This window comes from Megascapheus bottae, chromosome 2 (genome assembly GCF_031878675.1).
Source record: "Megascapheus bottae isolate mThoBot1 chromosome 2, mThoBot2.hap1, whole genome shotgun sequence".
Taxonomy (NCBI): Eukaryota; Metazoa; Chordata; class Mammalia; order Rodentia; family Geomyidae; genus Megascapheus; species Megascapheus bottae.
The window spans coordinates 26,894,886-26,918,281 of record NC_143510.1 but is presented as its reverse complement, the minus strand read 5'-3'; the positions used below and the strand labels follow the sequence as shown (position 1 = coordinate 26,918,281).

The 23,396-nt window shown below is 39.9% G+C and overlaps 2 protein-coding genes and 1 long non-coding RNA gene across 4 annotated transcripts in view; 2 read left to right on the top strand and 1 right to left on the bottom strand.

Annotated features, from left to right (window-relative positions):
• Positions 1–2,074: 2,074 nt before the first annotated feature.
• On the bottom strand, positions 2,075–7,261 carry Pde12 (phosphodiesterase 12). The gene is made up of 3 exons (XM_090322546.1): positions 5,953–7,261; positions 3,931–4,009; positions 2,075–3,540 (listed from the first exon to the last, which is right to left on the bottom strand). Exons 1-3 carry the CDS (start codon positions 7,258–7,260, stop codon positions 3,098–3,100), a joined length of 1,830 nt encoding a protein of 609 aa, XP_090178672.1. The 5' UTR covers position 7,261; the 3' UTR covers positions 2,075–3,097.
• Positions 7,262–7,345: 84 nt separating this feature from the next.
• On the top strand, positions 7,346–13,290 carry LOC150066603 (uncharacterized). Its single transcript, XR_016533415.1, has 3 exons — positions 7,346–7,781; positions 8,388–8,500; positions 13,146–13,290. It is a non-coding gene; the product is annotated as an uncharacterized LOC150066603 (long non-coding RNA).
• Positions 13,291–16,374: 3,084 nt separating this feature from the next.
• The window catches only part of Dnah12 (dynein axonemal heavy chain 12), a 160,908-nt gene continuing 153,886 nt past the window's right edge, over positions 16,375–23,396 (top strand). Inside the window, exons 1-4 of one of the 2 annotated variants that reach the window (XM_090322530.1) lie at positions 16,375–16,565; positions 18,570–18,651; positions 19,225–19,251; positions 23,113–23,302. In XM_090322530.1, coding sequence (XP_090178656.1) covers positions 16,378–16,565; positions 18,570–18,651; positions 19,225–19,251; positions 23,113–23,302 — 487 coding nt within the window. In that variant the 5' untranslated portion in view covers positions 16,375–16,377. The remainder of the gene's footprint in view (positions 16,566–18,569; positions 18,652–19,224; positions 19,252–23,112; positions 23,303–23,396) is intronic. The other variant, XM_090322537.1, reaches the window with a different exon arrangement.

Below are 23,396 nucleotides of genomic sequence, written 5' to 3'. Positions count from 1 at the left end.
TGAGCACTGTCCTTGGACTTTCTCAAGGCTAGAGCTCTACCACTTGAGCCTCAGTACCACTTCTGGCTTTTCTTTTATGTATGTGGTACTAAGGAATCGAACCCGGGACTTCATGCATCCTAGGCAAGCACTCTACCACTAGGCCAAACTCCCAGCCCTTGCCTGTATTTCACAACTAGGTAAAATGAACTATAATGGTGTCAATTTTGGGGGCAGGGAGCATGGCTGAGTGCTTGCCTAACATGCACAAAGCCCAGGGTTTGATTCCAGAAAATAGAAATAAGCATTTTTCTTTTGCTGTTTTTATTTTCCTTTCATCTTATTTATTTATGTCTTTAGGAGAGTAAGGGGAGGGGGCACAGAAATGGAGGGACAAAAGGTGAACATGCAATGCAGCAGTGGTACTCATGGAAATGAACTATATAACTTGTGGGTGGGGATGGAAGGAAAAACTGGGAGAAAAGGAGTGACGTCCAAAAAGAAATGTCCTGTGCTTATATAACGGCAACCCCTTTGTATGTCACCTTTATAACAAAAAATGTATATGAGTGTGGATGGGAGAGAAACTGGAAGAGTGGAGAAGACATGACATTGTCCATAAGAAACATACTCATTCCCTGACTTAACCCCTCTGTACATCACATTTATAAAATTGAAAAAAATCTCTTCTACCACCAAAAAAGTATATTAGCACTTCAGAATAACATCTCATCTATCTTGAAATACCTGTATAAAATCTGGTTATATTGTTAAGCCAGGAAATATCAAACTTGAAGGGTTTAGGACATGTGATATTTGAAAAGTGCTTAGTTTTCCTACCAGAGTTCAATCTAGACAGCTTTTGTGTTAAAGATCTGGATATTTTTCACAAGCAAGGAGAATCATCCCGGATTATATTTCTTTCAAAACGTTTTGTAACTTTCTGCCGAGAAACTTACCATTGTTTTTCTCTAGTTACTACCAGGGTCTGTCAACACATCTGTTTGAAAGCAGACCAAAACCAACTTTATTTTTTATTATTTTTATTTTTAGGTCTGAGACTGGGACTTGAATTCGATACCTGGCACTTTTGCTCTCTGGCTACTGCTCTACCAACTGATCCATACCCCCAACTCCCAAAACCAATTTTAAAAAAAGGAGGGGGGAAAAAAGGCAAGTCATGTAGCTTCATAGTGTGTATGCTCAGCGTGCTCACAACCCTGGGTTCAATCCCCAGCACCACTGAAAACAGGAGAAAAAGTCTTTTTGCAAAAGAATCAGGTTCTTGCTCTATCTACATATTTATAAATTACTAGTTAAATGTTCTAAAAGATGAAAACAATATTTAGGGGACTGGGATGTAGCTCAGTGGTAAAACCCTGGAATCAATCCCCAGCACCAAAGAGGAAGGGGACAGATTTAAGAAGGCACAATTTGGTAGTATTAAATTTTCTCATTTTTAAGTCTCTGAACAAGATTCCAAGACCTGCCACTTAAATCGTTCCCTTTAAGTACTTTAAATACCTCATGTATCCATGTGAGGTGCACTCTTAAAGTTACACCAGTGTTAACAATATATGGTGACAACAGAATATGAAGCAGACCCATTAAAAATGGACAGTTTTTATGGTATTGGGTTAGACATTAAAGAATTTGAAACAAGGGCTTTTTATGGAAAAACCATAGCTTTTGAGATGAGTAGGCTCTTAATAAGTGAGTTTGAAATTAAAATGCAGGACTATACTTACTTTTATACTTATTTATCATGAAAACTTTTAAAAAGCAAAAGCTACAGCATTACAAATAAAGTATAAAGTGATAAATATTTTAATGTTTGTATTCTGGACAACAAATTTCTAATTTTAAAATTTCGGCTTCCTATTGAAATTCTCTTACAGAATATGAATTATATATACAGTGATGTTTTGTAACTCATATTAGATTGCTCATCTATAAAAAGAAGTTTCTTAGGGCCAGGAGCATGGCCTAGTCACAGAGTGCTTGCCTAGCATGCACAAAGTCCTAGGTTCAATTCCTTGGTACCACATATACAGGAAAAAAAAAAAAGCCAGAAGTGGTACTACTGCTTAAGTGGTAGAGCACTACCCTTGAGAAAGCCCAGAACATTGTCCAGGTCTTGAGTTCTAGCCTCAGGACTGGTCCCCCTTCCCCCACCCCCTAAAAAAAGCTTCTTATTTCAGATGCCAATATTTCTATTACTCTTCTTCCTATTTATAAAAACTGAGAACTGCAAATATTTCCAACAGAGAAATGCTCAGTGGTTCATCCAGCATTTTAAGCTTCTATCAATAAAAGCTTTTTTATAAAAAAAGTTTTTTATAATGTTATGTGTAGTGCTACAGCCTCCAGGTTCTTATGGTCAAATACCCTGTTGATTTAAGAACCGTTTTCATGACCAAGAGTGAGAGTGATTCAAGTTGATTATGTTGCTACTCTGAATACTAAATTGTGCTTGTAATCTAAAAAATAAAATGAGCTGTAATAAGAATTAGAATACAAAGTGTATTAATAAGCAAAATAATACAAGTGAATAAAAATATCTTGTTAGTTGGAAAAGAAGCAATAGCGATGAGTGATTGTATATTTTAATTTTTTGTTAAAGCTTTCAAATTGTAATAACTTCCTAACCAAATTGAGGTAGAAATAGACCCTAATATTTCCTTTCAGACCTTGGGTTTTTTACCTTTACCTGTACATTTCCCCCCCTTAATTACAGGAACATAATTCAATGTGAAATGTTGTATGAAAGAAAAACGGTAAGATCCTTTGAATGGTACTTATAAAATTACCAGTTTTTAAAAAAAACATTTATAAAAGTTTACACAATAATTAAGTTTTCTTTTTGCTAGTCCTAAATATATTTGTTTTTACTCCAAGTCTAAGAAATTAAAAAAGGCAGAGAGAAACTATATGACGCAAACATTATGGATATTGTAACAAAGACTGGAACATAACTAGTAGGGAAGGAACGTGTGGTTTTACCTTAATGTCTGGATATCCTCTTTGAAGGTTACATGTAAGATTTGGTTCAGATTAATGTTCTGCAAAACAAATTACTTCCTTTTTAGACTTAAAACAAATTCTACCAAACAGAAATCTACTTCCATTTTAAATCACATACAATTGCTATGTGATCGGAGGGATGGGAAACACTGGGTAAGGCCTGGTGGGTGGTAACTTCTTCATGGCTAGGTAATGGAATCACTTGTTCAACTTCTAAAGCATTTAAGTCAATGAAAATGTAATCTAGACATCCATGAAAGCCACCCACATAATTTGTGTAAGCAGGTTCACCACAAGCACTCTTCAGTTTGAAGTTGTGTGTGAGAGATATGTTGCATCTTTCCTCTTCCCCATTGGAAGTCCAGTCTTCATGATCCTCTGCAATGTTTCCATTGATGACAAAATGATATGTTCCTGTTGATGGTGTACTATTAAAGTCCCCACAAAATATAACTGGTATACTGGGATACAGATCACATGAGACGTGTCTAATGTGGGCCAAAGCTACAGCCATTTGAATGAGTCGAATGTACCCACCTATGAATAAAAAAAAAAAAAAATTAATCCAAGTACTTATTGTCTTAAAACTGAAACAAAACAAAAATACCTCATAAAGTATTTGGGTTATATCTGAAATGTGGATTTATGTATAACATGTTCAGCAGCTTAAGTCACCTTAACCTAAGTCACAAGCTTCTGGGTGACAATGGAGAAATTTTTGTGGAGCCAGGGATGGATGGTGGTGCATCTATAATCCCAGCACTTGTGAGGCCAAGGCATGAGAATTACAAGTTCCAGACCAGCCCGACCTATACAGAAAAAAACCTGTCTCAAAAAAAAAAAAAACAAAAAACCCACAAAAAACAAACAGAAACAAACTTGTGCAAACTACCTTTGACATCACTTTTTATGCAGAACAAAACCTACCTTTTGGATGCCAGTAGAGATGGGTATTAGCAACACATATCTTTTTAGAGGAGTCCTTTGTAGATTGCAAAACTGAAACCTAAAGTAAACAAAAAGACCGGTTCAGTTAGTGTCTGATTATCTCCTAATGTTTTCCATCCAAGATTACCATGAACTAACTTGATACTAAGATCACAATTTTGAAATCTGACATGTAAACTTTAGGGTATAATGAATATGATCCAGCATAACTTTTGGGTGGACACCAAAATTTACTAGGCAGAAGCTTTATTGCTTTGGCCATGCAGGACTTTTTGCTCTGGTTATTTTTAAGGTAGGGCCTCTCTTTTCTCTGGAGCTGGCCTGGACCACAATCCCTAATTTCCTCATTGTTATAATTGTGATGATAGGTTCATACTATCACACCCAGCCTTTTCTTTTGATCCTCTGATATGCCTGAATGAGATGGAGTGCTGGGCACTGGTGGCCCACTCCTATAATCCTATTTACTCAGAAGCCTGATATCCAGAGAATCCAGCCTTGGAGTCAGGCCAGGCAGAAACATCCAACAGATTCAATCTCCAAAATAACCATCAAAAAGCCTGTCATGGCTCAAGTGATAGAGCACTAGCTGGGAAGAGCCAGTAAGAAAAGCCAGGTGAGCATGAGGCCCCTGAGTTCAGATTGGTTATAAGCAATTGTAAGGATTTCACAATTTTCTGTCTGGGTGGGCTCAAACTGCAATCTTCCCAGATTCATCTCCAAAGTAGGCAGAATTACAGGTGTAAATCACTGGTGCCCCACTTTCATGTATAACTGTACTAACAGTCCAACATATAAGGTTACTATGGAAACACAACAATATGAGGCTTTTCAAGTGAATAAACTCCCCTTTGAACTAGAAAGCTCTGTGTCTGAATACTCAGCATTTTCAGTAGTAGTACACTTCACCACCACACGATGGCTACTATGTGTACTCAAAGGGTGTGAAAAGTGCAGAAAACAGCAGGTGCTGGGGGGGGGGCAGAGACAGGTAGTCAAGTTACCTCGAATAAAACCAGTTAAGAGCTCTGACCTACAATGAACTATTTTTTTGTTTGCCAGTCCTAGGACTTGAACTTAGGGCCTGGGCATTGTCCTTTTTGCTCAAGGCTAGTGCTCTGCCACTTTAGTCACAGCACCATTCCGGCTTTTTTCAGGGCCTCCTGCATGCTAGGTGAGAACTTTACCACTAGGCTAGCTTTGGCCATATAATGAACGTTTTTAAAAAACCAAAGTAGCTTTAAGCTAAATAGCGGTTCACTGGCTAAGAATCATGACTCCATACTTGGGTAAAATCTGAATAAAGAAATTTGACATTTCTGGGGCCTGGAGTTTGGCCTAGTGGTTAAAGTGCTTGCCTAACATGCACAAAGACCCGGGTTCGATTCCTTGATACCACATATATAGAAAAAGCCGGAAGTGGTGCTGAGGCTCAAGTGGTAGAGCTCTAGCCTTGAGAAAGTCCAAGGACAGTGCTCAGGCCCTGAGCTCAAGCCCAGGACTGGCAAAAAAAAAAAAAAAAAAAGAAAAGAAATTTGACATTTCTTAATTTATAAAATGTAAATAATAGCTATAAAATGGGATTACAATGATTAGTGGGGATTAAATGAACCAAATTTGGCCAATAGTTAGGAAGCAACTCATAATGCACACTGAGCACTTAATTCTTTCAAGAACTTTAAAATGTATCAGAATAGCGCCTGAGAAATAGTCAAATATCTTAACTATTACAATATTTTATTTAGCAAATATCTCTCCCTGGATTGTAAGGACGAAAAAAGTCCCTTGGTCTGGTTCAAAGCAATCTGTGAGGTGGCAAGCATAATAGGGCTATTTAATGCACATATACCAGATAAACGAATGAAAATGACACATGTGGGCAAGGTACATGAGCAAAGAATAAAACGTGGACAGTTTCCATTACAAGCTCGCGGCTAACCCTGAACCCTGTCTTCCAGGCAGTCAAAAGTGGGAAGGAACGTTTCGGCGCAGGTGGCTCACCTGGAGGACCGAGGATCTCTGCAGCACCCTCTCCTGTGCCAAAGGGTACAAAGCTAGTTTCTCCAGCAGTTCTTTGTGAAGTGAGTCGGACTCCAGGGCTTCCTGGAATGAAATATCGTGTTGGCTAAGGAGGCTGAACTTGGACTTCCGGTAGAAAGTGGCCAGGCCTTCGTGTTGCTTGATTCGAAACACGCCCTCCAACCCAAAGGCCTCGAGCGCGGGAACCAGGCTGTCCGAGAACACGGCACGGTCAACCTCCTGCAGACAGATGAGGTCGGCGTTGTAGCCTGTGAGCTCTTTCTGGATAAGGTTCTGGCGGTAGTCGAGCTCCAGGGCGTAGGGGGCACAGTATGGGTACAGCACGGTCCTTGAGAAATCCGTTTGGGCGTAGGTATCAGCCAGGATGTTGTAGGACACAGTGCGGATGAGCGCGTCCTCGGTCACTTTTTTGGTGTAGAGATGCCGGAGATCAAAAGTGCAGGTGCCAGGCCCGGCCTCCACCGGGCACACACTCTCTAACTCCCGGCTCGGCCCGAAGCGCTGCCCATTGCCTGGCGTGCAACGAAGCTTCAGCCGCAGCCCGATGTCAGCATTGCACGGGGTGTACACGCGCTCCTCCACACCGGTTTCTGTCCAAGTAGAAGGCGGGGTGGAAGGAGACAATGACGAGGAGCCACTGCCCTCGGTTTCCGCCGCTCCGGGCTTGGACTCCTTGTACCAGCGGAAGAGGGATCCGGCGGGATCCCCGAATTCTAGGGTGAGTTTGGGACACACCGGGAAACCCGCCATGATGTAGCGAGGCAACTGCAGCTCGGTGAAGGCGGGCGGGTTGCGCTCCACCTTGTACTTGACGTCGCCGATCTGCAGCACGGCGCCGTCCTGCCAGGCGTCCACGTTGAGCACGTCGTCGGCCACGGCCTCCTCGCGGTAGTACAGCTTCACCACCGGCTCGCAGGCCGCGGCCGGCTCCGGCCCACTCCCCGCGCAGGCCGCCCCACCGCTCGCGCCGGGCCGGTTCTTCCGGCTCTTCTTGGCGGCCGCCGCCTTGGCGTGGCCCTTGAGAGCGTTGGTTGCGATCCGGCTGAGGGCCCGGCCGAGCGGCTCGCTCTGGTCCCGTTGCATGTTCTTGTGGCTGCCGTCGGCCAGCGAGAACGACAGGCTCAGCTTGGGCTCCGAGGGCACACAGCGCACTACAGCGCGCTCCATGGCTGCCAGCGCCGGCTCAGGGGCCGCCTCGGTCCGGCCGCACTGTTCCAACGCCCTCCGGACCCCACGAAGCGCGGCGCGGAAGCTCGGGAGCCTCCACATGAACCTGGCGGCACAGTGACAAACAAACCTGCCGGCCGAGGCGCCACTCGGTGTCAACTGGAGACCAAGGACCCGCGGCCGCCGGCTGGAGGACTCATTCAGACCCGGCGACTTCCGGCCGGCGAGGAAAGGAGCCCATTACTTTCGCTGCGCACTTTCGTCAGCCCCCCCCTTACCTGCTCCTCTTGTATATCACGCCAGTCGCTCAATTCTAGCACTCTAAATTTTATATCCGAAGTAAGATAAGGGTGAAGTAAATATAGATGTGTTAGGGGGAAATACTAGATTCCTAACTTTTAAAAGTGTTTTGTCGAAAGTGCGGACCGAGGACGAGGGAAAGCTCACCTAACCGGAAGTTCGTGGGCGGGGCCACACGGTCCTCTTGGAAGTAGACGGGCGGCTTTCCCTGACTCGACTACGGAAGAGCTCCTCGGTCCCTGAGCGGCTGTATCTCAGGAGACTGTGGGCAGCTCCAGCAGGATTGCGTGGGAAAACATGACTGTTTTCGTCTTCGTACTGTGGTTGGTTCTGCTTGCTCTGTTGAGAGGCGTGGTGGGTTCCGCTGAGGCGGGGCCGGCGCTTGGCTGTGCTGGGCCGCACATCCTGGAACTCGAATTTAGTGGGCGCCTGGCAAAACCCTGGGCCTTGTTTAAGCCGCCCGGTTCTTGTGAGGTAGAGCTCTCACCCGTCGCTTCACAAGTGAGGTCCAGAGAGACTGAGTTATCCGAGTGTAGAGTGACAAACCGATAGTCCTGACAAACTGCGGAAAGCGGTTGGAAGACCTTTTCTATGTAGAGTGACTAGATATAGCAAATACAAACAGGACTTCCAGTTAAATCTGAGTTACGGAGTAAAAGTTTGACGTACTTAAAAGATAAGTCTTTAGCTGAAATACAGACTTAACTGGGCATCTTTCTGTTTCGGTGCCATTTGCTGGGCTTGAACTTAGGACTGGCGAGCTATCCCTCAGCTTTTTCTCTCTAAGCTGACATTGCCACTTGAGCCCTGCCCTTGGCCAGCTTTCTATGGTGAATCTCGGATCTCAGTCTCCTAAGTAGCTAGGATTACAAGTATGGGTCACCATTGCTCAGCTGACATCTTATATTTTATTTCTGCTTATTTTACAGCTCCTGAAGTATCAACGGTATTAGTGGGCTTGTAGACCAGAAAGAAGTTTTTGACCAAAACAGTTACCCGAGAGAGTGGTAGTAGGCATCAAACAGCCCTCCACATTGATTAGGTTAGTCTTTTTTTTTTGTCGTTTGTGGGGCTTGAACTCAGGGCCTGGGCGCTGTCCCTGAGCTCGCTCAAGGCTAGCCTTCTACCACTTGAGCCAGTGCCCCTTCTGGTCTTCTGGTCGTTAATTGGAGATAACAGTTTCACCAGTTTTTCCTGGCCAGCCTGGCTTTGAACCCTGATCCTCAGATCTCAGCCTCCTAAGTGGCTAGTATTATAGGTGTGAGCCTTCAACGGCCAGCTTAGTCTTTTATTTTTTGTTGTTTGAGATCCAATCCAGGATTTCATGCCAGGCTATGGAAAGTGTTCTACCACTGGGTCGAAAACTCCAGTGCTTTCCCTCCTCTATTCCTTCCTTAAAGACCAGACTTAAATAATATGTGATTGTTGGCATTTTTAGAGTTCTGAACCATGATTAAATCTTAAGATTTAATCCATGGCTGCATATCTTTTTTTTACACCCTTGCTTGTTTATTTTTCTGTAGATAAATTTTGAAATTCAGCTTGAGTTTTCAAATTAATTCCCACACAACTGCATTTTGATTAACCATGGGCTTAGAGAAGGAGAACATAGGCTCTTAGGGAGTGTACCTCCTTGGATCTCAGGACACTTTACCTGCCAGGATCTCTCTGGAGAGATCAAGGGAGAGAAATCACCAAAAAGTAGAGAATATGTTAAGATTTAAAATTTTTTTCATGCAAAGTCTCCAGTAAACATTTAGAAAAGATCCTGGTATGGGACTGGGAGTCTGACCTACTGGCAAAGTGTTTGCCTAGCTTGCACCAAGACAGGGATTCGAACCAAAAGTGGTATTGTGGCTCAAGTGGTAGAGCTCTAGCCTTGAGAAAAAAATGCAAGGACAGTGCTCATGCTCTGAGCCCAAGCCCAGGGCAAAAAAAAATCCTGATATGGAATTCATAGGTATTGAATAAATGATAAGAGGCTGAAAAGAAATAGCCAATGGCTAAGAAGAAATGAGATGTGTAGATAAAAGCTAAATGAAAAAAAAACCCATAAAACTGGTGTTTTATATTGTATGCTATTGTAATTTCCACTCCATGATTAACTGAAGAAGAAATGGGGAAAATTACATTATCCCTAATGGCATATGGTATGATTCTAAACTTAAAAGAACTGAAAGTCTCCATCAGAAAAACTCATTGATCCTATAAACTTTTTGGGAAAATGGCAAGATATAAAATGAACATACAAAAATCAAGTGCATTTCCATATGAAAATAATAGACTGAGAAAGGAATCAGGAAAGTAATCCCATTTATAACCTCAAAAATAAGATGCTTAGGAATAAACTTAAGAGGTGTAAGAACTCTGTAATGTCAATTCTAAAATCCATGCAGAAACATGAAAGACCCCAAATAGCAATAATAATCCTGAATATAAGCAACAATGCTACCGGTATAATATTTTCTCTTTTCATGTTATAGTCCAAAGTAAGAAACAGCATGTACTAGCCCAGAAATGGACATATAAATCAATAAAATACCATAAAGGATCCATAAATGAGCCCAAGTATCTACACTCTTGATTGTTGACTAAGGAGCCAAAAATATATTAGAAAAGACTAGCAATTGTTGAGAAAATTGATGTCTGTATGTAGAAGACTACAACTAGATCTTCATTTTCACCCTGTAACCTTGTACAAAAAATATGGCAACTCCTTTGTATGGCTACTTAAAGATAATTTAAAAAGAATGATGTAAAAATCAATGTTAATAAATTCTTTAATAATAAGAAAAAAGAAATCTGATAACAACAGATGCTGGTAGGGATGTGGTCAGGAGGAATCGCTGCTACACTGTTGGTGGGAATGTAAACTCGTTCAACCACTATGGAAAGTAGTATGGTGGTTCCTCAAAAGACTAAACATAGATCTCCCTTATGACCCAGCAGTTCCACTACTTGGCATTTACTCAGTGGTCCAGAAACGAGGACATACTAAAGCCACTAGCACAACGATGTTCATTGCAGCACTATTTACCATAACAATGATATGGAACCAACTCAGATGCCCCTCAGTAGATGATTGGATCACAAAGATGTGGTATTTATACACAATGAAATTCTATGCTGCCATCAGAAAGAATGACATTGCCCCAGTTGTAAGGAAATGGAAAGACTTAGAAAAAAATCATATTAAGTGAAGTAAGCCAGACCCAAAGGAACATAGGCTTCATGGTTTCCCTCATTTGTAATAATTAGTACAAACCTAGGACTCTCCTAGCAGAGGATTACGATAGCTCAAACCCTGGATACATAAGGCCATTACGATAGCTCAAACCCTGGATACATAAGGCCATATAGGATGAGGCCTAATTAATGGACCTCAAGGACATGGAAACGAGCTTAATTATGAGTGACTGTTCTTAATGTACTATGTTTTTTTTTTTCTCTCTTCTCTCATGTTGCCCTTTGGTTAATCTAATATTGTTACAGTATCTGACTTTGTTACCTGGTATATTTTATATATATACATATATTATATATATATATATGTTTATTTGAAATAGGAGGGGAAAAAGATTAGGGTAGGGGGAGAGAAATGGGGACAAAAACATGAGAAGGGATATCAATGCATGAGAAATAATGCACCTTCTATCTGGTGAATATAACTGTAACCCCTCTATACATTAAAATAAAATAAAAAACAAAGATAATTTAAAAAGAAAAAAAATGGCTTGGAGACCTTAGTGTAATACCTGAAACTACTTTAGGGAAACAGAATACGCTTGAAAATACAGCCTTAGCAACTTTCCTGAATAAGGCTCTGACTGCCCAATATGTAAGAGCAATATTTGCCTAATAGAATTACATCAAATTTCAAAGTTCCTTCACATCCAAGAAAAAAATTACCTGAATTAAGAGGCAACACAATCTTTATAAGCTATTTACCAGAGAAAAGATTAACATCTAAAATATATAAAGAACAAATAAGACAATAAATGGGGAAATGATTTGAATAGATGGTTCTCAAAAGTACAATAGAGTATTATCCATTAAGAATAATGGAGTTCTAGGAAAGTGGGTAGAACTAGAGATCATACTGGATGAGAGAAGTCAGGCTCAAAAAAACAAACATTGCATGTTTTAATTTATGCAGACCCTAGACCTAAAATGATGCTAATGATGGGACATGAGTTTATAAGAGGGATTGTTTTTTTGTGAGGAATGGATGGAAATCAAGAGAGAATGCTGTGGATGAGGAGTGAGATATGATTGACATATATTTGTGAAGATAGCATGATGAAACAAACCCACTAAGTTACTGTTTTAGGAAAGTGTAGGAAGAGAGTATTAGGGATGTAATAGACCAGGTGAATTTTAGCAGGTGAATTTTATCAAAGCACATACACATAAGGAAATATTACAGTGAGGTCCTTTTCTGCAGTTAGTTTAGATTAATAAAGTATTTGTATCATTTTCATTATATATCACATAGACCATAATATAGTTATATTTAACATAAAAAAGTTCAAATAAAAATTCAAAGAAACTGTAAAATGCACTCAAATTTAATTTTTTTTTTTGCCAGTCCTGGAGCTTGAGCTCAGGGTCTGAGCACTGTCCTTGGGCTTTCTCAAGGCTAGAGCTTGACCATTTGAACCACAGCACCACTTCCAGCTTTTTCTATGTATGTGGTATGTGGTACCGAAGAATTGAACCCAGGTCCTCGTGCATACTAGGCAAGGACTATCAGTAGGCCAAACTCCTGGCCACTATTTTTTTTTATTTTTTAGAATAAAAGTTTTGTTTTTTTTCTTTTTTAAAAAATTGAGGTAGAAGTCTTCCTAAATCCCCCCTCCCAACCCCTGTGGCCAAGCCTCTAGCTTTGAGTTTCCCAATCTCAGCTACTCAAATGGCTAGGATTATAGGATTACTGGCTGTGCTACAAGTGACTTAGGAAAAAAAAAAAGCAAGCCGGCAACATTGTCTCACGCCTGTAATTCTAGCTACTCAGGAGGCTGAGATCTGAGGATCAAGGTTCAAAGCCAGCCCCAGCACAAAAGGACCTGAGACCCTTTATCTCAAAGTAAAGTCTGGAAAACAGGAAGTTGGGCTTGGCTCAAGGATAGGACAGTAGCCTTGAGCTGAAGAGCTCAGGGGACAGTGCCCAGGCTGTGTTCAAGTCCCAAGACCACCCCCCCCAAAAAAAAGATGCCAAAAATTTCAATGGACCAGCACTGTGTTTTCAGCATATAGTACTGAACCAGTTGTGTATTCATATGCAAAAAATTTACTTTGGCTCCAAAGCTGTTAGCACATAGGAAAATTAAGGAGACCATAGATGTAAACATAAAAGAAAACAGTCTTCATGACCTTATCTGCCTTTCATAGATGACTTCAAAATCACATTCTGTAAAAGAAAAATAAAAGGTACTTTGAATCTAATCTAAGTTAAAAACTTTTGCTTTTGCTTTTGTATTAATGAAAGGATGAAATAAAATAGATATAGACTGGTCTGATAAGATTAAAAGTCCCAAATGCACTAATAAACATCCAGTTAGAATTTTTTAATGTTATTTAATGGTGATATCCAGAGAGATTACAGTTACATAAATCAGGTAAAGAGTACATTTCTTTTTGGTTATCCCTTCCCTCACTCTGTTTTTCCCTCCCATCCTTATCTACAGGTTGTATAATTCATTGTCTGCATGGTGTCTATTAGTACTACAGCTGCTTTTGCTCACCCTTTGTCTCTCCATTTCTGTGCCTCCCCTTTATCCTCCCAAAGATAGATAAACGAACACAGAAGACACAAGGAAAAGAAAAGAAAAAAACAGCAAAAAATAAAAAACTTCTTGTTTCTCTTTCCTGGAGTAAACATTCATTTTGTAGAATCAGATGTATGTAGATGTCGTGTCTTCGTGTTCCTCTCCTAAGAGTATCCTCCTTTGGTTTCACTGTGTGTGAATGCCTGGAGCCTTAGATAATTTCTCATGTCTCTGAGTGTTTTAGATCTATCTTCTGCATATGAGAGAAAACATACACCATTTGTTTCTCTGAGCTTAGGTTGCCTCACTTAACATGATTTGTTCTAGGACCACCCATTTCCCTGCAACAAACACTCCAAGTTGAAAGTGGACAAAAGGTTCGAATAGACATTGTATTAAAAAAAAATTACAAAGTGGGCTAGGGATATAGCTCAGTGGTACAACATTTCTAACATGTATGAAACCCTAGATTTTTCATCCAGCACCATGTCCCCCCCCAAAAAAAAACCCAAGTATATCACTGCCTGATAAGCTTATGAAAGGTAGTCAACAATATTAGACATTAGGGAAATATAAATTAAAGCCACAGTTAAGTACTTACCAGGGTTAGCAAAGATATGGACAAACTAGAATCTTCATCCATTATTGGTGGGAATATAAAATCAATAGGTCACATTGGAAAACAACCTGCCCGTTCCTAAAAAGGTTAATCACAGACTTCCTGTTCAATCCAGTAAGATCCTATTTTAGACTTTGCTCCAGGAATGAAAATGCTCATCCAGAAACTTGGGAACAGATCTTCATAGAAGTACTATTAATAATAGTCCCTAACTGGTAGCAATCCATATATCCATCAACAGGCAAATGGATAAATCGAATATATTATATGTATGTATGCCATTATGTGTGGGTATACAATGGAATACTATTTAGCAATACAAAGAATGAACTTGTGTTACATACTATGCATAGATGAACTTCAGATTATCAAGTGAAAGAAGGCAGATGCAAATGATTACATAATACTGTTCATATGAAATTTTATAAGCTGCAATTTTAGAATTGGATTGTGGTATTTGTTGCTAATACAATTCTTTAAATTTATACCCCCCCCACACACACAAAGAAAAATTGTGTGCCAGCAGCTCACCCCTGTAATCTAGCTACTCAAGAAGGCTGAGATCTTGGATTTCAATTCGAAACCAGTCTGAGCAAGAAAGTCCATGAAACTCATCTCTAATTAATCACAGAAAAAAACAAAACAACAACAACAAAAAAAACCCAGAAGTGGTGCAAGTAGTAGAGTGCTATCCTTGAGCAAAAGGAACCCAGGCTTAAACTTCAAGCTCCAAGACCAGAACAAAAGAAAGGAAGGAAGGAGAGAAGGAAGGGAGGGAGGGATGGAGGGAGACAGAAAAAGAGAAAGAGAAAGAAAGAAAAAGGGGATTACTTAAAATATTTTCAGGAAGTTACTATGGGGGTCACTTGTGGGTGTATTTATGTAAAATTATTTTCCAGTGGATCTAAATTCCCAGTCTTGCACTTTCCCTCATTTTGAAGAACCGGATTTCCTGAATCCCTTCAAAAGTAAAGCAGTTAACTTGAAAAAGAAATCTCATTCCCTCATGCTCTGTTTACCTGAGTGAAGATTGTTGTGATAAACAATCCTAACCTGTTCCAGTTCAGCAAAGACCATCCATCTAGGCAACCTTTCTTCACCTAGTCCTCCTGGCAGCTGCCATTACTGTTTCCATAGAGACACCGTTGTTGACCTTGCTTCTACCGGTTCTTCGCAGGAACCGTCTACCGGTTTCTCTGCGGGAACCGGTGCAGTTCTCGGGGTTTCATCCCGTGTTACTGACTTCCTTTTTTCAGAAAAGACCTCTTTGCAAACCACTCTCGTCGGTGGAGCCCAGAGGAAACCACCAGGGAGGTACTGGATCTCTGCATTTCTCACTTCCTTTCTAGGGCAGTTCATCAAGATTCAGGTGCCAGCAACAATATTCTTTCAAGGCAGAAGTCTCCAAAACCTGTGGGAATTTGTGAAAATTGTCTGTCCCACAGTTAAATTATTTAGCTATGTTTTCAATACATTAAAGTGTGATTATTTTTGCCTGGTCAATTTTTTGGAAAGTAGATATAATATTAGTGTTAAAATATTAATAAAATTAAAGGTCAAACTTTTGGGGGAAAAGACTTTTTTTTTTTTTTTTTTGGATCATGGGCCCTGGGTGCTGTGACTGAGCTCTTCAGCTCAAGGCTACCGCCCTACCTCTAGAGCCACAACCCCACTTCCCTGTTTTCTAGTGATTAATTGGAGAGAAGAATCTCATGGTTGTGCCAGGGCTGGCTTTGAACCAATCCTCAGATCTCAGCCTTCTGAGTAGCTAGGATTTCAGGTGTGAGCCACCATGCTCGGCTTCTGGTGAGAATTCTTAACTAGACTTTTTTTTGGGGGGGGGATGTTGTTATTAAAGTTTGCATCTAGGGAACATTCAAATTGAGGAGATTAGAGCTAAGAGAGATTGAGAGCACAGAATTCAATTTCTAAATTTCAGTTTCTAAAGGGAAAATGTGTGGATTCATTTCTTCATAGCTAGTGGGTGGCAGAGCTCTACTAAGACATTCTGTCCCTCATCTTTTTTTCTTTTTTAATTGTAATTAATAGAGGGGCTACAGTTATATTTGCCAGATAGAAGGAACATCACACACATTGATATGTTTTTGTCCCTATTTCCCTCCCCCCACCCCCTGCCCACTCATCTTAACCACCATTCTTTGTTGTTGTTGTTTTGCCAGCCCTGGGGCTTGAACTCAAGGCCTAGGGACTGTTCTTGAGCTTTCTCAAGGGTGGTGCTATACTACTTGAGCCACCGTATCTCTTCTGGCTTTTTCTGTGTACCAAGGAATTGAACCCAGGACTTTGTGTATGCTAGGCAAGCACTCTACCACTAGGCCACGCTCTAGGCTCTCAACCACTATTCTTTAGCTCTACTATACTGTACTCAGGAGGAAGATCTAAAAAATTATGTAGAATTTTATTTTTGGTATTGATTTGTAAGGTATATTATGAATATATTGTGGCATCCTTTGTGATAATGGCTGGATATTTTTTCTACCTGAAAGTTGTTTTAATTTCTAGGGAACCAAGATGTCAGACCCAGACCCAGACCCAGACCCAAGGCAAGCTGCTATTGCAGCAGAGAAGGAGGCTCTGAACTTGAAGTTACCCCCCATTGCCCATCCCTCAGAAAATGTTGGTGTTGACACACCAAAGCAAAGTAAGTTACTAAACTACAAAAGATCCACGGAACAGCAGAAGAAAATGAATAAGTTGTTGTAAGTAGCCTGTTAATAAATAATTCTTGCTTGGAATTTAGTTGAAATGATTTGCATTTATAGGCTCATAAAGTTTCATCCATAGCCTGGGAGTCAGATCACCAAGAAGTTGAGATATACTAGAAGTCTGGCCTGTATCTCCTTCCTTCCTTCCTTCCTTCCTTCCTTCCTTCCTTCCTTCCTTCCTTCCTTCCTTCCTTCCTTCCTTCCTTCCTTTTTCAATTGGCATATACATTTGATTTTCTAGAATGCCCACAAAGCTTTGGCTTTCTCTGGGTTCCCATATCATCATCATCATCACCACCACCACCACCTCCTCCTCCTCTTCCCCCTCCTCCTCCCCCTTCTTCTCCCCCTCCTCCTCCCCCTCCTCTTCCTCCTCCTCCTCCTCCATGTTTTCCTCCTCCTCTTTTTTTTAATGCCAGTCCTGGGTCTTGAACTTAGGGCCTGAGCACTGTCCTTGAGCTTCTTTTGCTCAAAGGTAGCACCCTACTACTTGAGTCACAGTGCCACTTTTGGCTTTTTCCTGCTTATGTGGTACTAATGAATCAAACCCAGGGCTTCATGCATGCTAGGCAAGCATTCTACCACTAAGCTGAACTCCCCACCCCTGGTAACTTCAATTATCTTCAGTGTCCTAGTCTCTTGCAGCTTCTTCCATCATGGCCATCACATTTGACAATCTCCAATCTTCTTTCTGATCTCTTTCCTTTCCCTTGTATATATTTTTCTTTGATCATATCTTATCGATATGTTTTATCAACTATTAAGGAGATCTTCCTGAGCATGTTTACATGCTTAAAACTCTTAGTGATTCCCCACTGCCTTTTGAAGAAAAAACTTGCTATTTGAGGCCATTAACTGCATTTTTTCCAAACTAGTTTCCTACATTTCTCTCCATATCATCTGATCAGTTTTGGAGGGATTTGATACCTTTGTTTCCTCTCTTTCTCTATGTCTCTTCCTTTCCTTTGCTTTCCTGTTATTCAGGGTCATTTTTTTTAGATTCTAGGAAAAAAACACATTTCTGTAAAAATCCTCTTTCATTTACAGCTCTTTTGCAAATGTTTAAATGTTAATGTGGCCTTCTTTTTCCCCAAACCACTGGTGTGATCATATGACAGTTTTTATCCTCTTATTAAGTTTCTTACTTTCTATAGATTTGTAGCTGTTATATTGTAATAGCTGTTATGGTAACTTATGGTAATATAGGCATTCAATGAATATTTGTCGACAGATTGAGTGGGTTATTCAATATAATAATACGGTTCAAAGAGGAAATGACATTTTAGGTATGATTAAAATCCATAAGCGGTTTGAAAGGCAAACCCTTATTGAGCAATTACTACTATGCATGGTTACTGTTAGAGGCATTGGAGACTGAGCATGAATATATAACATTTATGAAATGATGGTAAGTGCATATAATGTAAATGAGGATAAAAAGTATGGATAGTGGAAGAGGTGCTTTAGAGGGAAAAGGAAGTATTCTCTGATAGGTGAGAACAGAAATGATGTACTCTATATCAGAATTAAAAGTTTGATTTTGGCTAGGTGTTGGTGGCTCACACTTGTAATCCTAGCTACTCAGAAGGCTGAGATCTGAAGAAAACCTTTTGAGACCAGCCCAAGCAGAAAAATCAGTGAGACTCTTACCACCAATTCACCACTATAAGCCAGAAATGGAAGTATGGCCTAAGTAGTAAAGTTCCAGCCTTGAGTGAAAAATCTAAGTGAGGGAATATGGCCCTGAGTTTGAACCTCAGTACTCTCAAAAAGGTTTTATTTTTTTTAGACTCATTCCTTTATATAATACCTGAATAATTTTAAAATTAAGGCCTTATCAATAATTGCTACTCTGGTTTATTTTTCATAGATTCAGTCAGATTAACAGCTCTTAAACATCCTTTTAATATTGTTGAAAATATTCAACTTACAATGTTTTAATAATTAATACCAATTCTATTTTCAAGAGTCATGCATTGTTCTAACTATAAATTTCAGAATTGATGGAGCAAAATCAAATCTAGCCAGAACTCTAGATAAAAGAGTACCTCCAGAACCAGAACCTGATTACCCTCCAACTGTAAGTTATAGTTTTTCTTTAAAAATTTTTTCTTATACCATTTTAATTCTTTTTTTTTGCCAGTCCTAGTGCTTGAACTCAGGGCATGAACACTATCCTTGGGCTTTCTCAAGGCTAGGGCTCTACCACTTGAGCCACTTGAGCCACAGCATCATTTCCAGCTTTTTCTGTGTATGTGTATGTTCAATTGAACCTGGGTCTTCCTGCATGCTAGGCAAGCACAGTACCACTAGGCCAAACTCCTGGCCTACCATTTTAATTCTTAAGTAAGTCAGTCTTAGTATAGCTAAGTTTTAAAAACTGATTTGTTTAAGGCGGAGAGCATGGTGATAGCGTGCTTGCCTCCCATGCACTAAGACCTAGGTTCCATTCCTTGATACCACATACACAATAAAAGCCAGAAGTGATGTTGTGGCTCAAGCGGTAGAGCCCTAGCCTTGTAGGATAGTGTTCAAGCCCTGAGTCAAAGCCCCAGGATTGGAAAAAAAAAAAGCTGATATATTTAAAACTATGTATGTAGTTTTAAAATTTAGTTTCCCTGGTTTAATTGTCATTTTGTTTTTGTTTTGACAGATGACCAGTGAACTTAAAAAAAAAGGAGTAAGTTCAATTTTTTGGCTATTAAGATAAAGTAATAATTACAAAGCAGTTTCTGAGTGCCATCCTAGGAGAGAAAGAAATTCAGACCATTTTGATTTTTTTTTTTTTGTCAGCCGTGGGGCTTGAACTCTGGACCTGGGCAGTTCTTGAGCTCTTCAGCTCAAGGCTATCACTCTACTTCTTCCACCATACCACTTCCGTTTTTCTGGTGGTTAATTGGAGATAAGAGTCTCATGGACTTTAGTGCACTGGCTGGCATTGAACCAGGATCCTCAGATCTCAGCCTCCTGAGTAGCTAGCATTACAGGCGAGAGCCACCATGCCCGGCTCATTTTTGTTTTCTTTATCTCAGAGAACAAGCATGTCATAGAGAACAAAATGGTTTTTAACAACTACATTGTTTTTGAAAATTTTTTCCATATATTTTTTATTGTAATTAATAGAAGGGTTACATTATATTCACCAGATAGAAGGTGCATTACTTCACAAATATTGATATCCTTTCTCATGTCTTGGTCCCCTTTTCCCTTCTCTCATCCCTGCCCCTCATCTTGTTGTCCCTCCTTCCCTATCCTATTGCAAATAACCAAATAAGCATATATATATACGATATATCAGATAACAAGGTGAGATACTGTAACAATATGAGATAACCAAGGGACAGCAAAGAGATGAGAGATAACATAGTACATTAAGGACAACAATCACTCATTATATGCCTTTTGTTTCAATATCCTGGAGGTCCTTTCATTTAGCACCATACTTTATGGCTTTATGTATCCAGGTTTTGTTCTATTGTAAATCTCTGCTAGGAGAGTCCTAGGTTTCTACTGAATGACAAATGAGGGAAACCATTGAACCTGTGTTCCTTTGGGTCTGCCTTACTTCACTTAATATGATTTTTTCTAAGTCTTTCCCTTTCCTTACAAATGGGGCGATATCATTTTTCTGACAGCAGCATATAATTCCATTGTGCATAAATACCACATCTTGTTGATCCACTCATCAACTGAGGAGCATCTGGGTTAGTTCCATATCTTTGCTATGGTAAATAATGCTGCAATGAACATCATTGTGCTAGTTGATTTAGTATGTCCTTGTTTCTGGACGTTTGGGTAAATGCCAAGTAGTGAAATTGCTGGATCATAGGGGAGCTCTCTGTTTAGTCTTTTGAGGAACTGCCATACTGCTTTCCACAGTGGTTGAATGAATTTGCACTCCCACAAGAGTGTAGTAGTGATCCCTCCTGGCCACATCCCCTCCAGCATTTGTTGTTATTAGATTTCTTGATCCTGGCCATTCTAACTGGAGTGAGGTGGAATCTTAGAGTTGTTTTGATTTGCATTTCTTTTATGGCCAGAGATATCGAACATTTCTTCATATGTCTATAGACCATTCTTATTTCTTCTTCAGAGAAGACTCTTTAAGTCTTTGGTTCATCTTTTAATGGGATGGTTGTTTCTTTGGAGATTAGTTTTGGAGTGATTCAGTTTTTTTTGAACTATAGATATATTTTAGATATGAGGCCTTTGTCTGTTGTATGGTTAGTGAAGATCTTCTCCCACTCTGTAGGCTTTCTAGTTAATTTGCTAGTTATATCCTTTGCCATACAGAAGCTCTTCAGTTTAAGGCAGTCCCACTTATCCAGACTTTCTCTGATTTGTTGTGTTTCTGGGTCCTTATTAAGAAAGTTTCGACCTGTGCCAAGGAGACCTAGTGTATTCCTTCTTGTAAAGTTTTCAGTTTGTAGGCTTTTACCTCCAGTTCTTTGATCCATTTGGAGTTAATCCTAGTGTAGGGTGACAAAAAAGGATCCAACTTTAGTTTTCTGCAGGTGCTTAACCAGTTCTGCCAGCACCACTGTTTTTCTTCTATTCTATTTTTTTGGCTCCCTTATCAAAGATTAGGTGGCCATAGGTCTGTGGGTTAATATCTGGGTCCTCAGTTCTTTTTTTTTTTTTTCTGCCAGTCCTAAGTTTGAGCTCAGGGCCTGAAGACTGTCCTTGGATTTTTTTCAAGGCTAGAACTCTACCACTTGAGCCTCAGCACCACTTCTGGCTTTTTCTAAGTATGTGGTACCAAGGAATCAAACCTGGGTCTCGTGCATGCTAGGCAAGCACTCTACCACTAGGCCAAACTCCCGGCTCCAGGCACAACCTATTTTTAGATAGGAAATGGATTTGAACTCAGGACCTGCAGTTTGCTTGGCTTGCTTGTTTGGCTGGTGCTCCACTACTTGAATAATGTCCCCCAGACCTGCTTTTTTTCTTGTTATATTGGAGTTGTAGTCTTGAGAACTTTTGTGCTTATGCTAGCTTTGAATTGCAATTCTCCAGATCTCAGCCTCTTGAGTAACTAGAATTACAGGTATGAGCTACCACCACACAGCTTGACTTGATGATTGTTTACTGGCCTGTCTATTCATGCACTGCATTGTAATTATATAGGCTTTGTAGTATTTTGCAGTGTTTCTTAAGGTAAGTCCCATTGTATATTTTTCCTCAAGGTTTTCTACCTATTCTTGCATTTTTATTTTTTTCCACCACAACTTTACTATCAAGTTATCTAGTATTATAACATGTAGGTATTTGTAGGATTTTTTTTTTTAACCAGTCCTGGCTTGAACCTGATCGGCCTAAGCATTATCCTTGGAATTTCTCAAGACTAGAGCTCTACCACTTGAGCCACAACATCACTTCTGGACTTTTCTATGTATTTTGTACTGAGGAATTGAACCCGGTTCTTTGTGCAAGCACTCTACCACTAGGCCAAACTCCTGGCTTATTTGTAGATTTTTAATAGAAATTGTGTTAATTTGTGGATAAACTGAAACTTTCATGATATTGAAATATTACTAAGATGAGGTATTTGTTTTTTCATTTGCCATTTTTGTCAGATCTTCCTCTCTCTCTCTCTCTCTCTCTCTCTCTCTCTCTCTCTCTCTCTCTCTCTCTCTTTCTCTCTCTCTCTCTCTCTCTTCCTACCTTCCTTTCTTTTTTGTCAGTCATGGGGCTTGAACTCTGGGCCTGGGCATTGTCCCTGAGCTTTCAAGGCTACCCCTTGAGCCAGAGCTCCACTGCTGGTTTTCTGGTAATTAATTGGAGATAGGAGTCTTACAGACTTTAGTGCTGAGGGCTGGCTTTGAACCACAATCCTCAGATCTCAGCTTCCTGAGTAACTTAAGATTATAGGCATGAGCCACCGCACTCAGCCAAACTTTTCATTCTTATGGAAGAATTGGTGAATTATACACACTCTTGTATCAAATTATATCTCTTGTATCAATTATCCCATTCTTGTATCTTAGTATAATTGTCACAACATGGGCTTTATTTCATACTATATACTCAGCAGTCAGAACAACGTTTAACTGCTTATTAAATTAATGAGCATTTGTTCAACAAAAGAGTAATAACTTAGACAAAGGATTGCTTTTGTCTGGAGAAAATGAAGTCTATAATTAAGAATATTAATTTTTCAAGAACTCATCATAAATAAAGGATAAAATGTCTACTTTTTTTTTCCAGTCCTGGGCTTGAGCTCAGGGCCTGAGCACTGTCCTTGGACTTTCTCAAGGCTAGAGCTCTACCACTTGAGCTTCAGCACCATTCCAGCTTTTTTGTATGTATGTGGTACTGAGGAATCGAACCCGGGCCTTTGTGCATGCTAGGCAAGCACTCTACCACTAGGCCAAACTCCCAGCCCAAAATGTTTACTTTTTAAGGCATAGTTTTGGCTAAAAAATTTTTAATCCTGAAAACATGCTTTTATAGAACATTTTTTATTATAAAGAAATACTGTCTTAGGAGTTACACTGAAATATATCACACAGATTATTTAACTTTTGTATTATCTTCTCAGTTCAACTATATTTATATGAAAGAGTGTGTAGAAAGTAGTCCTATAGTACCTATTCAGCAAGAATGGCTGGACCACATGTTAATGCTGGTACCTGAACATTTAAAAGAAGGGAAAGAAAGAGAAGAACTGATTGAAAGCCTCAAAAATGAGGTATCAAATGATTTTGAAAAAAGCATGAAGAGATATTTGGGTAAGTAGCATTTGATACTTTTACTTTTGCTTCTAAACAGAATGAACACTATATAGTTAAAGCTCATGGGATCAAGCATGGTGACACATGTATG

Excerpts from the sequence above, each read along its gene's own strand:
- Pde12 (XM_090322546.1), bottom strand. The coding sequence starts at position 7,260 with ATGTGGAGGCTCCCGAGCTTCCGCGCCGCGCTTCGTGGGGTCCGGAGG. Across the intron at positions 4,010-5,952 it reads AGAGATCCTCGGTCCTCCAG|GTTTCAGTTTTGCAATCTAC; the intron begins GTGAGCCACCTG and ends TGTTTACTTTAG. Across the intron at positions 3,541-3,930 it reads TCTCTACTGGCATCCAAAAG|GTGGGTACATTCGACTCATT; the intron begins GTAGGTTTTGTT and ends TTTTATTCATAG.